Genomic DNA, 15,596 nt, shown 5'->3' with positions numbered 1-15,596 from the left:
GTTGTTGTTTCCATCTTCCATCTGCCAGGGGGGTGTCAGTCATCCTGCTGTGTATTTAAGCATAGCATGTGAAGGCCACCAGAGCAAACATTAGCCCCCAAAAAGTTAACTTTTTCTTACAAACTAGGACCCTGAAAACCAAAAGGTTTTTGTTTTATAACTGCGCATTTCAGAAGACAACACTGCTAAATACATTACACATCAAGCAACTCGTCAAATAACAATAATTTAAATTTTTGTTCAATTTATTTTCAATTATATAGCACCAAATCACAACAAAGTTGCCCCAAGGTGCTTCACAAAAGTAAGGTCTAACCTTACCGACCAATAATGATAAACATGCTGCAGATTAAATCCATCCAACGCAAATGAGAAAAATTTAATAGGAAAAAAAAAAAAAAAGAAAAAAAAAGAAAAAAGTTTACATTTACACTGTTAAAGTGTCTGATCAGCTCTCTGTTGCTCAGGTTAAAGTGTTTAGATTTTGAACACAGCAGCAAACACTACATGCATCCAATATCAATTAGTTTTAAACATTATTTATGACAAGTATATAACAAATGACATAAAAAAAATAAAATAATTAAATATGAAGTGTGCATCATATTTAAATTAAACTGACTCAAGTTGTGGCTCTTACATATAGAAAAAAAAAACATCACAAATCTTGAAATATTTATTTTAGTTTTATTCTGTTTTGCTTTAACAAAGTTCCAGCCAATTCTGAATGTTCAAATAGAATAACTAGATCCAACGTTTCATTTCAAAACACCTGCGCCTCTACATGACTCTGGATTTTCAAGAAAACCCAATATGTAACTGTAGCTGATGAAAAGCCTTGCAGATTTAAAATATTGGTGAAAATCAATCATTCAATAATTCAACAAGTGTATTTTGTCAGGTAATGATAACATTCGGTATCTGGGATGTGTGAAACACTATACTGACTGATATGGTCATCAGAAATAATCTAATGTGTTTTTTATTATCAAAAAGAAAAAAAATGTCTAAACTGAAGCAAGACTAAAATACGCTCACTTCTCTTGCAACTAAAACTAGATGAAAAATTAACAGACTTTTAGTCAACTAAAACATGACTAAATAAAAATGACTAAATATGACTAAAACTAAAAAGACATTTGACAAAAGACTAAATTGAAAAATACTACTTTGGATTTCATACTAGTGAATGATAGAAATGCCATGATCACCCTTCATGTGACTCCTCTGGCTACTCACAGACAAGCTCAAGCGGACATTACAAGGAGCTGGCACTTTAATGTCAGTTCCAATTGATTCAGACATTTGCATTCTCACATATACCTTACTGTAGAGTTCAGACTTGCAGTGTATGTGAGAAAGAAGCTTCTGTTTCTTTGTTTCTTTAAATGAGATAGAGTGCGACACACAGAGAGACAGAGCAAGAGAGAGAGAAGAGAGAGAGAGAGAGAGAGAGAGAGACAGGAACATGTATACCAACTGCCCCTACCCTGAGCGATGCGGAGTTTGACTTCAAGGTCGACAGGGGTGGACACCACAGACTTGGTGAGGACTAAGACGTTCTCCAGGCCAATCACCACCACAAGGTATGGGAAAATCTCTCTAGAGAGAAAATAGATAAATCGGATTCTATATAAATGTTCCTTCACCTCAGTGCATGTTTAAAACACTTGACTCCCACTTCTGTACATCCTTGCTGCTGAATTTACAGGGTGGTCCAAAAACAAACAAAAAAACGCCCTATTTTCTTTTTGATCTCATTTTTTACTCAGATGAGATATTTTGAAAATTCTTTCACCAAACATTAGCAGAATGATGGGAGATTATGTCCTTCAAATCTAATAGAAATTGAAACATTTTTGGTGGTCTGTCCTTAATAGTTGATAATATGTTCTATCCAGGCTCCTCTTTGACGAATAACTGCAGCAACAGGAACATTGAAATTTTCGATGACTCGTCCAATCATGTCAACATAAGAAGGGAAATCAGGCACATACCAGCTGACATGATTGGACGAGTCATCGAAAATTTTAACGTTCGTGTTGCTGCAGTTATTCGTCAAAGAGGAGCCTGGAATTTTCAAAATATCTCATCTGAGTAAAAAATGAGATCAAAAAGAAAATAGGGCGGTTTTTTTTTGGGGGGGGGGGGGGGGGGGCGCACCCTGTATAGTTTCTAAACTAGGATTTCACCTGACCCATCAGAATATCTCCCAATAATACTAACAGCAAAAGCTTTAATGTTTACTTTTGGAAATGAATGGGATATGCAAGGTTAGACGCCAAAAGAAAATGTCCAGGATTATATATAGATATAAGTCTAATGGATAAAAATGTCAATTTAAAAAAAAAAAAAAACAGACAGCTAGCTAGATAGGCAGCGCTGCAAACATAACTTTACATGCACCCATTCCATTTAATCAAATGACATAAGTCAATTATAATGTCTATTTTTTTTTCAAGAAAAAGTTATTTAAAAACAATAGTTACAAAATAATATATTTCAGGTTTTTTTCCCCACTATATCAGATTTTCACAGGGTCAAGACTGCATCTTTATGTGTGGAACACACGGGTCACACAAAATAGTGGTGTGTGGGTGTTTACACCGGGAAGTATTTCAGCTTCATTTTTGGTGTGTCAATGCTTAATCTTTCCACATCATTTGTTTTAATGATGACTTTTATTCCACGTACTCCATCTCTTGTCACCATTTTACACTTTGTGTCCAATATTTTACTATATAAACTTAAAAATAGAAATTGGTTTCCAAATTCATGCGGACTCCCCATCAATTTTGTCCTTTTAGATTATTTTTCTCATCCAGATCCTGAGTCACAAAGCTCTGTGTGGGTTTAGGAACGGCCAGAAAGAGGAGAAAATGACTTCTTGTAACAGACAGCAGCCACGTGACTTTTCAATCATGGAAATAGATTTTAGAACGGTATTTATATTTTGCAAGGTCTTTCCCCAGTCATAGAGACTCCAGTAGAAAGTGTTATTTAATTTTGCCGGTATGGTGTCAAAATGTCTGTTTGCAAATAATTATTTTTTCTTTTGTCTATTTAGCTGCATGGTGCCTGCAGCACACATGGTACAAGTAGGCACCAAGTCTATTCTCCAGAGGGGAGCAGTATAAGCAACACAACACATGTCTGGGACATTTTTGGGATGTATCCCTAATGCTGCCTGTCTGCAAAGTTTGATCTGTTAACATGGAAATCTAATGCAAATCAACATGCAACACAGCCATAACACAAGCATGATACCAGTTGTGTGTTTCAAGCCTTACACAGCACAGAAGAGTATATAGTACTGTAGCCATCTACAAATCTATAGCCACAACACAATCTCAAAAAAATACACAAAGATCTATGTGCTCATTCAATATTAATACATAATAAAACAAAAAACTGCCAAATGTCTGTTCAATTTTTTAACATTTTAGTTGGTCCAATACAATCCAGAATGGATGCACAGAGAAGAAGTATTAATGGAACCCATTCCAGTAGCTTTGTTTCCCACTGTGCAACTGGAGATAATCTCGGTCTTGTGGGCCCTTTGATAGTCGGCAAAAGAAGCAAGGTTTGTGTTTCTTTTGTCAAAGCTGCTAGAATTACAAAGCAAATAACTGGCAATACTCATGAGCATTTAGCTTAGCCGTTTAGCTTGTGTCGTGGAAATTTTGTCTGATGAAGTGGATGCAAAGATCAGAGAGGAAGTAAGTCGATAAGCTAAAACAAAGGCCATAACAGGTTCTTGTAAACATTAACAGTTCTGCAAATTCCACTGGATACACTCAGGACCACTGTTCATAGAATGACATATTTGCTGAGTCACCCATGAATAAGTGTGACGTCTACTATGTATTTTCCTCGATTATATCGATGTTGTTATCTGTTAGTGTAAACAGAAACATACAAGCCCAGTCCACTGTGAATAAGTGTGGATCTTGGTAAATGGCTGCACAACGATGTGCTATTGTCACACCATGACAGCTGCTTTTCAATGAGCCTCAAATGATTGGCCAGCTGTGCTATATCAATATCACTTGTCTCCTCCTCCATGGGATGTACCACCCACTTGCATGCCCCATTTTCTGTGGGTTTTTTTTGTCCCCTTACAATAAACATTAACACAAATCTAAGTAAACTCAATGCAGAGAAAATGCTAAGTAAATCACCCTGTGTAAGAGCACATATTCAGTATAGTGGAGCAGATATGTGAAATAGATGTTCACTTCTGGCAGAAAGCATAAAATTTTGCATATACAGGTTTTTGAGTGTGCTGAATCCAATAAGATCAGTAGGCATTGGCTAAAATGAAGCCTACTGCTGAAAATGGGGGGTCAAAATTTGCTGCGATTGGTAATGAATGCATAAAAACGTAATGTTTTGCAAACATTTTCTGTTGTTCTACTTCTTTCTCATGTTTTCAGAGTTAACTAATTTACTTTAAGAGGTATAAAATTTGAATGGGATATGCAAGGTTACAAGCCAAAAGAAAATGTCCAGGATTATATGTAGATATACGAGGTCTGTCCGTAAAGTATAGGTCCTTTTTATTTTTTTCAAAAACTATATGGATTTCATTCATATGTTTTTACGTCAGACATGCTTGAACCCTCGTGCGCATGCGTGAGTTTTTCCACGCCTGTCGGTGACGTCATTCGCCTGTGAGCACTCCTTGTGGGAGGAGTCGTCCAGCCCCTCGTCGGAATTCCTTTGTCTGAGAAGTTGCTGAGAGACTGGCGCTTTGTTTGATCAAAATTTTTTCTAAACCTGTGAGACACATCGAAGTGGACATGGTTCGAAAAATTAAGCTGGTCTTCAGTGAAAATTTTAACAGCTGATGAGAGATTTTGAGGTGATTCTGTCGCTTTAAGGACTTTTCACGGTGCGAGACGTCGCGCAGCACTCTCAGGCAGCGTCATCAGCCTGTTTCAAGCTTAAAACCTCCACATTTCAGGCTCTGTTGATCCAGGACGTCGTGAGAGAACAGAGAAGTTTCAGAAGAAGTCGGTTTCAGCATTTTATCCGGATATTCCACTGTTAAAGGAGATTTTTTTAATGAAAGACGTGCGGGCGGATTGCAGCGTCGGCTCGCAGCCGCCGCGACGCTCCGCCACAGGAAAAACACCTCTGTTGGAAGCCTTGAGGACAAGTTGGAACATCTCCAGCTGATAAACAATTTCTCATATACTCACTCCACTGAAAGCCATCAAAAGCCAACTGGATTTTAACAAATGGTTATCAACACGGAGGTGTTTTTCCTGTGCCGCCGCGCCGCGTCGGCTGCGTCCCGACGCGCGGACCCGTCCGCACATCTTTCATTAAAAAAATCTCCTTTAACAGTGGAATATCCGGATAAAATGCTGAAACCGACTTCTTCTGAAATGTCTCTGTTCTCTCACGACGTCCTGGATCAATAGAGCCTGAAATGTGGAGGTTTTAAGCTTGAAACAGGCTGATGACGCTGCCTGAGAGCGCTGCACGACGTCTCGCACCGTGAAAAGTCCTTAAAGCGACAGAATCACCTCAAAATCTCTCATCAGCTGTTTAAAATTTTCACTGAAAACCAGCTTAATTTTTCGAACCATGTCCACTTCGATGTGTCTCACAGGTTTAGAAAAAAATTTGATCAAACAAAGCGCCAGTCTCTCAGCAACTTCTCAGACAAAGGAATTCCGACGAGGGGCTGGATGACTCCTCCCACAAGGAGTGCTCACAGGCGAATGACGTCACCGACAGGCATGGAAAAACTCACGCATGCGCACGAGGGTTCAAGCATGTCTGACGTAAAAACATATGAATGAAATCCATATAGTTTTTGAAAAAAATAAAAAGGACCTATACTTTACAGACAGCCCTCGTATGATATATCAATATATTATTATCAGGTTGTCCTAAAAGTTCCCTGACAGGGACTAGAAGGAGAGAGCATATTTCACCCATATTGGCCTCTCTTCATTGGCTCCCTGTTAATTCCAGAATAGAATTTAAAATGATTCTTCTTACTTATAAGGTTTAATCAGGTCCCTTCTTATCTTAGGGAACTCATAGTACCATATCACCCCAACAGAGCGCTTCGCTCTCAGACTGCAGGCTTACTTGTAGTTCCTAGGGTTTGTAAGAGTAGAATGGGAGGCAGAGCCTTCAGCTTTCAGGCTCCTCTCCTGTGGAACCAGCTCCCAATTCGGATTAGGGAGACAGACACCCTCTCTACTTTTAAGATTAAGCTTAAAACTTTCCTTTTTGCTAAAGCTTATAGTTAGGGTTGGATCAGGTGACCCTGAACCATCCCTTAGTTATGCTGCTATAGACTTAGACTGCTGGGGGGTTCCCATGATGCACTGAGTGTTTCTTTTTATTCACCTCTTTTGCTCTGTATGCACCACTCTGCATTTAATCATTGGTGATTGATCTCTGCTCTCTTCCACAGCATGTCTTCTTCCTGACTCTCTCCCCTCAGCCCCAACCAGTCCCAGCAGAAGACTGCCCCTCCCTGAGCCTGGTTCTGCTGGAGGTTTCGTCCTGTTAAAAGGGAGTTTTTCCTTCCCACTGTCGCCAAGTGCTTGCTCATAGGGGGTCATTTTGACCATTGGGGTTTTTCTGTAATTATTGTATGGCTTTTGCCTTACAATATAAAGCACCTTGGGGCAACTGTTTGTTGTGATTTGGCGCTATATAAATAAATTGATTTGATTTGATAAAATCAATTTAGGTGACTAAATTCAACATGGCGTACAAAATGGCCGCTAACGGATAATTAATGTATATATTACATTTTTTATTTTGATCCGAGTTTTCTCACGTTTTGACTCAATTTTCATTTGTGAAACCTCTTTTGTAAAGATTTTATAGTTAATAAATTCATTAAGGGATCTTTAAACAAATGAGAAAGTTGATGACCTAATTGAATATGGCTTAACCAAGACACTATATAGCATAAGATACAACTTTGCATGCATGACAGTTTTGGCTGGTATTTCTTTTGTCTAAAGTCTAAATAACATTTCAATGAAGTTATAGGATGAATGTTTTGGCATATATAATCATCCTGCGTGTGCTCTTAAATCTAATATTAGTAGTTTCATGCCTAATATAATATATGAACACTGGAACAAAAATAGTCCAATACAAGACAGCTAAACATTTGTACACAAAGCTGTGCTCATTTGACTCTTATTTTAGATTCTTATATATCACTAAAACTAACAAACATTTCTTGGCATCTCTTGATACAAAAGAGATCAGTGAACAGAAACATATATACATATTTACACATGTAACCTTTCATACATAGGACATTCTTATGCACATTGACCATCACAAGCACACAGGCCTGTGCATGGTAGGTTGGCCTTGAAGTATGAACACCTTCCAGTGCAATTGCTGGCTTTGCAGCTGCATTTTACAAGTTCACGTCATGCTTTTGAAGCTTCTGGTAAGGTACTCCAAAGTGGAGACCATCCAACTTCTGCTTTAACCCAGCCCCTGTTTGTTTGGGGAGGGATAGTCAGGATTTGTGAACAGTGCTTGTCCCCAGACATGACCTAATTGTACCTGATTGACAGCCCTCAGTACATGCTGCACTAATGCTGCTCTTGTTGGTGGAATGTTTTCTAGTTGCCTGTTGTCAGAAGAAAAGAACCACCTTCTTGCTTTATTCACTATTGTGACAGAAGATGTTCTGCAGTACAGAAGAACAACAAACCTCTCTAGAACATTCATATCTTCATCGCTTACATTGTGGATGGACTGAGACAGTGTGCTAGATATAGATTCAAGCTCAGGCATTGAGTTTCACATGGACCAAACTGTTTTCTTTCCTATGCCAGTGAAGGCTGACACTGTGTCACAGCCAGAAAAAGCATGAAGAAACAGTAAACCCCTAGACCTTAATTGTCCAAGTTTTCCGGCAATGATATGTGCAGCAATGTATCTAAATGACTTGCCATGACCAAATGCCATCCTGATCTTACAGTCATGAAGGGCACTAGCAGTTGCTATGGCCAAAACAACATCATCAGTATCTGTGGCCTGTATCATGATTTCCTTGTAGCCTTGCTGATAAGCATGTACTAGGTGTAACATCATTCTGTTGTCAGCTTCTTCGTGTGTGCATGGCTCAATGTCAGATACATCACACCCCGATGGTGAAATTGCTTGTGTTTCAAATGTTGTGACAACATTCTTTCCTTCTGGGTATGAGGCTGACTCCAAGACACTGGCAAGGTACTTGAAAAGCTGTGTTTTGTTTTTGTCAGCTCTGAGGAACGTTGACCAGTTTCTTGGAAGTCTTGTGTTTGGCTCATTCTAGTACTGGCCTTTAAACTATCTTGCAAGTAAACATCCCATATTATATCAAGTCTACTCACAGACAGCAACTCTGTCTAATATGGAAGAAATACTGTACTTGCAAAGTCATCAAATGTTTTGAATTTTGAATTTGTTATTGACTTAATCAACAATACTAATGTTCTTGAAGAACTCAGGAATACTAATATCCTAATAATAATATGATGTTGTGTTAGTTTGTAGTTCATAAGGAAAATCAAATGTTATGTTTCAGACACTGAATAAGATGGACCCGCATCCCCCCAACCAAAAAATGGACCCCCCCCCATTTCAGTATATTTTTACAGCATTTATCCAATTCCCTGTTAATTTTCCATCCTATTAAACCTTTATAAGCCTATTTTAAGACTCAGAGAAAAAATAATTATCTCATGTCATCTCATATATTTTGCAAACAGCTGTTTGAACACCCCGCATGACTATGACCCCCCCCCCCCCCCCCCCCCCCATTTTCAGCAGTAGGCTTCATTTTAGCCAATGCTTACCTATCTTATTGGATTCAGCACACTCAAAATCCCCTATGGACCAAATTTCATGCTTTCTGCCGGAAGTGAATATCTCATCTCAAATTTGTAAAATATCTACCCCACTAGTAGGTGAGCTGCTGAAACTGCTGTCTACATTAAAATAATGTCTAATAATGAAACAAATGACAGAAACAGATATTATTATTAATATAAGATTTATATAGACACTCAACTATTCGACTCCCCACTTACATTTCTGTGTCTGGGCTGTGGTTTGAAACCTATGACCATCTGCTCATAAATCCACTTGTCTAATCCCTTGCTCAGACCAAAAATAAAAAACTCCTTTCTGTACATGTCTAAATTGAATCTGATTCATGTTGCAAGTCTGAACAGTAAAAGTCACATGAAATAATTTTTCATGCAAATCATGCAAAAGCTCATGGGGGGAACTTTACATGGTGAGAACCACTCTCTCTCTCTCTCTCTCTCTCTCTCTCTCTCTCTCTCTGCCATGCACATCCACCGTCACTCGTCTGTTTCCCTGTTCCCGTCCATTTTAACCCCGCTCTAATAATATCCCTCACTGCTCCAATAACATCCCACATTATTCCCTCCAAAACAAGGAAACAAGCAGCGATGCACCAGCTGCATTCAGCCGCAAGTGTGTTATCGCATTCCTGACATGACGCTTGCAGCGTGCTTCACCCTTAGTAACACAGATGCACTGTGGGTCAGTCATGCTTCAGATGCATAGTGTGTACGGGTTTTGTACCTCTCCCGTATGTAAAAGTGCAACGAAACAGAGCAAGGAATTAAAGTGACAGCTCCACGCTGACCCCGCATACACTGCTGGGCATCATAAAACAACCAATGTGGTAAAATTGTAAAATGAGGATTGTTACAAGGACATGCAAGTTGTATCTGGTCACTTGTTATGCACGCACGCGCACACACACACACACATTATATATATAAATATATATAATTTTTTTTAACCTGTCCATATTGTAAATATCAGAGTAACGTACCGTACATTTCATGCTGAAGTCACTTATTTGAACCCTTTTACATCCCGACAGTGTATAACATTCCGGCAGTGCAGCATTGAACTGAACAATGGTAGCCTTAGCTTACCCAGCACTCAGTGCTTTTTTAGTTATTTTTTAAGAGATACTTTTATTTCATGCCCTTCTGTCTATTCCTACTCTTCTATGTTGCAATGTGACACTGAAATTTCCCCCATTGAGGGATGAATAAAGGCTAATATATATATATATATGTATATATATATGAATCAAATACGCAATAAATTCAGACTTAACTGGCAGCCTGAACAAAGTCCTTATTTTAGGCCAACTCATCCAAAGATGAGTAACACTATGGAGAAGTTTTTATAATCTGAAGTATACTAGCTCATCTGTAAAGATTGATGGAAGTAATACTATGAAGTGCAGGTATGGTTGCCAATTAGACTGATTCACTAGTACTTAATACAACCCCTGGCAATAATTATGGAATCACCGGCCTCGGAGGATGTTCATTCAGTTGTTTATATTTTGTAGAAAAAAAGCAGATCACAGACATGACACAAAACTAAAGTCATTTCAAATGGCAACTTTCTGGCTTTAAGAAACACTATAAGAAATCAGGAAAAATAATTGTGGCAGTCAGTAACGGTTACTTTTTTAGACCAAGCAGAGGGAAAAAAATATGGACTCAAGTCTGAGGAATAAATTATGGAATCACCCTGTAAATCTCCATCCCCAAAACTAACACCTGCATCAAATCAGATCTGCTCGTTAGTCTGCATCTAAAAAGGAGTGATCACACCTTGGAGAGCTGTTGCACCAAGTGGACTGACATGAATCATGGCTCCAACACAAGAGATGTCAATTGAAACAAAGGAGAGGTTTATCAAACTCTTAAAAGAGGGTAAATCATCACGCATGTTGCAAAAGATGTTGGTTGTTCACAGTCAGCTGTGTCTAAACTCTGGACCAAATACAAACAACATGGGAAGGTTGTTAAAGGCAAACATACTGGTAGACCAAGGAAGACATCAAAGCGTCAAGACAGAAAACTTAAAGCAATATGTCTCAAAAATTGAAAATGTACAACAAAACAAATGAGGAACGAATGGGAGGAAACAAGAGTCAACGCCTAAAGGAAATGGGATTTACATACAGAAAAGCTAAACGAAAGCCATCATTAACACCTAAACAGAAAAAAACAAGGTTACAATGGGCTAAGGAAAAGCAATCGTGGACTGTGGATGACTGGATGAAAGTCATATTCAGTGATGCATCTCGAATCTGCATTGGGCAAGGTGATGATGCTGGAAGTTTTGTTTGGTGCCGTTCCAATGAGATTTATAAAGATGACTGCCTGAAGAGAACATGTAAATTTCCACAGTCATTGATGATATGGGGCTGCATGTCAGGTAAAGGCACTGGGGAGATGGCTGTCATTACATCATCAATAAATGCACAAGTTTACGTTGATATTTTGGACACTTTTCTTATCGCATCAATTGAAAGGATGTTTGGGGATGATGAAATCATTTTTCAAGATGATAATGCATCTTCCCATAGAGCAAAAATTGTGAAAACATTCCTTGCAAAAAAACACATAGGGTCAATGTCATGGCCTGCAAATAGTCCAGATCTTAATCCAATTGAAAATCTTTGGTGGAAGATGAAGAAAATGGTCCATGACAAGGCTCCAACCTGCAAAGCTGATCTGGCAACAGCAATCAGAGAAAGTTGGAGCCAGATTGATGAAGAGTACTGTTTGTCACTCATTAAGTCCATGCCTCAGAGACTGCAAGCTGTTATAAAAGCCAGAGGTGGTGCAACAAAATACTAGTGATGTGTTGGAGCGTTTTGTTTTTCATGATTCCATAATTTTTTCCTCAGAATTGAGTGAGTCTATACTTTTTTCCCTCTGCTTGGTCAAAAAAAGTAACCGTTACTGACTGCCACAATTTTTTTTTCCTGATTTCTTATAGTGTTTCTTAAAGCCAGAAAGTTGCCATTTGAAATGACTTTAGTTTTGTGTCATGTCTGTGATCTGCTTTTTTCTACAAAATTAAACAACTGAATGAACATCCTCCGAGGCCGGTGATGCCATAATTTTTGCCAGGGGTTGTACGTCACGTCACATATACTGCTCACAATCCCCCAAATGCTTTCAAACCCATCAGAAGATGCTTTAAAGTGCAGCCCAACAATAACTCGAAGCAAAAAACTGGAGCACACCAATGTATTTTAAGGCAAGAAGTTTGAATATCACTGAAGTGTCAGCAATCCAGCCTAAAGTGAAAAGTTTTTAATTGATAAAGTCAATATTAAATGCAAAACACCCTAAGAAGAAATGGGGAAATTAAGACAGCTGAAGTGAAACTTTGTCAAGGCAATCCAGAGGAAAAACCCACCAGACTGCACATTAATTTTTTTCCCCTATATTTCAGACATTACTGCAATACCTTTTACATTTTTCAACATAACAAAGACTGCAGAACTCACTGGAATTCTTCCAAACTTGTATGACAAAAAGCGTACATTCCTACCCTCCATTGAGCGTGGGTGTCAATCCAAACAATGTACAGAGTCCAACAGACATAAGCAGAGAGCTCAGCACAGTGACTACAGCAGCAAGAGCCAAGCCCCACTTGGACCTCACCATGTCAATCTTACCTGTAGGGAACAAAAGAAACAGGTGGTTACTTATTCTGTATCACATGGGATAACATGAGTGGGGTGTCTCAGTTATAGGGAATACACCACTGTCATTTTCAAATGCATACATATGGATTATTCCATCCAGCCTGTACTGACCGACAGTAATCGCACATCTAGAAAGAGACACATACCTCCATAACTAATTTCCTAAATTAATTAAAAAAATAAATAAATAAGAGCAATCTAAGATTTGTGACGTCTGCCAATCCGGATCACCTCCAAAATTCAGTGGAGTCTTCCATGACCTAATCTGTGGTGCAAATTTGGTGAGAATCTGCAAAGTATTTTTGACATAATCCTTCAAAGTCTATATAAAGTAAAATCGTGATCCGGATCACCTCCAAAATTCAGTGCAGTATTCCATGTCGTAATATCTATCTGCGGTGAAAATTTAATCAAAATCTGTGCATTAGTTTTGACGTAATCCTGCTAAAAGGCAGAAAGACAAACAAATAAATGCTGATGATTTTATTACATCCTGCATGAATAGCAGGAAGTCACTGACGTATTTATAGAAATTCGCAGCTGCAATATATCCACAAATGTGGATATGATATTTAGGTCTAATCTTCAATTTCAATTTATTTTCATTTATATAGTGCCAAATCACAACAAAATTGCTTCAAGGCACTTCACACAAGTCATATCTTTAATACAATTCAATGCTACCAAAAAAGAACCATGAAAAGACTTTCTGACAAGGTGCTAGATGTTACTCATCTACTAAACTCATCTCTGTTTATATCCACGTGTGTGTTCTCAGGACTAATATTTGGACTGGTAAATCCTTGCGATCAGATTGGTGCATTTTTACAACGCTCCCTTGTAAGTACGGTATTATCCCTGAACCAGACAGGAACCTTAGCACAGACATGTGACCACAGAAATGCTCACTGAGTATAAGTCAAGCTGTTTAGCACAGTACACAGTTTAAGCTGTATGAGTTGTTGTTGTGTGTAAACAAGGAATACAGAAAAAACAATCACAGTGGAATGAGATATACAGAATATAAGTGAGAGAGACTGACGTGTTGAGAAGTATATGTAGGCAAAAAGAATGATGTATGTGGTGACAAGTGGGATGAGCTCTGCGATGCCGATCTCTTCCTTAAAGTGGACGTGAACCATGTGGTCTTTCCTCAGGCTGCAATTAGCTGATGGATGCAGCTGCTTAAGATGGGTCCGCAGGCTGCCCAAGAACCTGGACACACAAATACAAATAACATCTAACAATAAGAACAATCATACAAACAAGAGCTTGATATAAAATACTATAAAAAGAAAGAAAAATTCAAAAAACAATTATGTAGCATGATGAATGTCTGGCATTTCAGGTCAATAAGTTATTAATGTACCAATTTATGCAACAAAATTCTGGTAGCATCTAATTTTTTTCCAACTGAAAAATAAAACAAAATAAATAAAAACCCCAAACAGACGAAAAAAAAAAAGGCTAAGATTCTTCCTGACAGGCCTAACAGCACAGCTCTGTCAAACAATCCAGCTGACTTTCTGTTGTTCATGCAACGCCTCATGCCAAACAAAGAATGTCAGTCTCCACAGTAATGCTCTTGTTCTACTAATTCCTTAAAGGAAATGTCGCATAGAAATTATAACAACTTAGAGGCTGTTAGTGACCATCCGATGATACACCGGGATTACATTGTGCACCTCCGTGACATTAGCAACAAACAGCTACAGAGACTGCCGAAAACAGAGTACTCGAGTACTCGTTTTTCTGTTTCTGACAATGTTTACGTAGCTTTGAGGAAATGTCCCAGCAGACTGGTGAATGGAATGCAGCTGCTAACATGAACAACAGAGCTGCAGATTAATTGCAAAGTCTACAGTAGTGTGTCCTGTTATGATGACTCGTTTTGAAGTGATAACTGTTAATTTTGATACAGTCACGGTAAAAGCAGCAGCCACTCTACACTGTGAGACATGCATTAGTCATAAACACAGTCTGTTAAAAACACGCTTACAAGTGTAGTGATCGATAAAACTGTGAAAAATATAAGAAATGCAGTACATCTGTGTGATCAAGCAGCCTGAAAAACAGCATAGAGTTCCATGTACATGTTCATGGCAGTAGGTGTAATGGGTTTAAAACAGTGTGCTGCTCCAGTACAGAGAACCGACTCCAAACACATCAATACCCAAAATGACAGACTCGCTCAAAGTAAAATAAAAATAACAAGGGTTACCAGCACCACTGTAGTTTTCTCTGGGCCCCTCCCCAATCGGACCAGGAGTGACATGTTTAGCCGCATGTTCTCCTTGAATTGCTGGCTGTCTGAGTGGTGTCCAAAAAATGAGGTGGGCTTCATAGATAATTGGCAAAGCTTCTGGGGAAAACCTGGTCTTGTTAGGAGAGACAGCATCCATCCCACTTTGGATGGAGCAGCTCTCATTTCTAGAAATCTGGCCAATTTTCTTAAATCCTCCAAACCGTGACTATCCAGGGTTGGGACCAGGAAGCAGAGTTGTAGTCTTACACACCTCTCTGCAGCTTCTCTCCCCCTGCCATCCCCTCATTACCCCATCCCCATAGAGACGGTGCCTGCTCCCAGACCACCAATAACCAGCAAAAATCTATTTAAGCATAAAAATTCAAAAAGAAAAAATAATATAGCACCTTCAACTGCACCACAGACTAAAACAGTTAAATGTGGTCTATTAAACATTAGGTCTCTCTCTTCTAAGTCCCTGTTAGTAAATGATATAATAATTGATCAACATATTGATTTATTCTGCCTTACAGAAACCTGGTTACAGCAGGATGAATATGTTAGTTTAAATGAGTCAACACCCCGGAGTCACACTAACTGCCAGAACGCTCGTAGCACGGGCCGAGGTGGAGGATTAGCAGCAATCTTCCATTCCAGCTTATTAATTAATCAAAAACCCAGACAGAGCTTTAATTCATTTGAAAGCTTGACTCTTAGTCTTGTCCATCCAAATTGGAAGTCCCAAAAACAAGTTTTATTTGTTGTTATCTATCGTCCTCCTGGTCGTTACTGTGAGTT

The 15,596-nt window shown here is 38.7% G+C and overlaps 1 protein-coding gene across 1 annotated transcript in view; it reads right to left on the bottom strand.

The window, feature by feature from the left end:
- The window catches only part of scap (SREBF chaperone), a 96,069-nt gene that overhangs the window by 29,131 nt on the left and 51,342 nt on the right, over nucleotides 1-15,596 (bottom strand). Inside the window, 3 exon segments of the mRNA XM_034174359.1 lie at nucleotides 1,490-1,602; nucleotides 12,397-12,523; nucleotides 13,596-13,768. Coding sequence (XP_034030250.1) covers nucleotides 1,490-1,602; nucleotides 12,397-12,523; nucleotides 13,596-13,768 — 413 coding nt within the window.

This window comes from Thalassophryne amazonica, chromosome 7 (genome assembly GCF_902500255.1).
Source record: "Thalassophryne amazonica chromosome 7, fThaAma1.1, whole genome shotgun sequence".
In the NCBI taxonomy this organism is placed as follows: domain Eukaryota; kingdom Metazoa; phylum Chordata; class Actinopteri; order Batrachoidiformes; family Batrachoididae; genus Thalassophryne; species Thalassophryne amazonica.
Note: the sequence above shows the minus strand (reverse complement) of the source record. Positions and strands in the feature narration are given on the sequence as shown.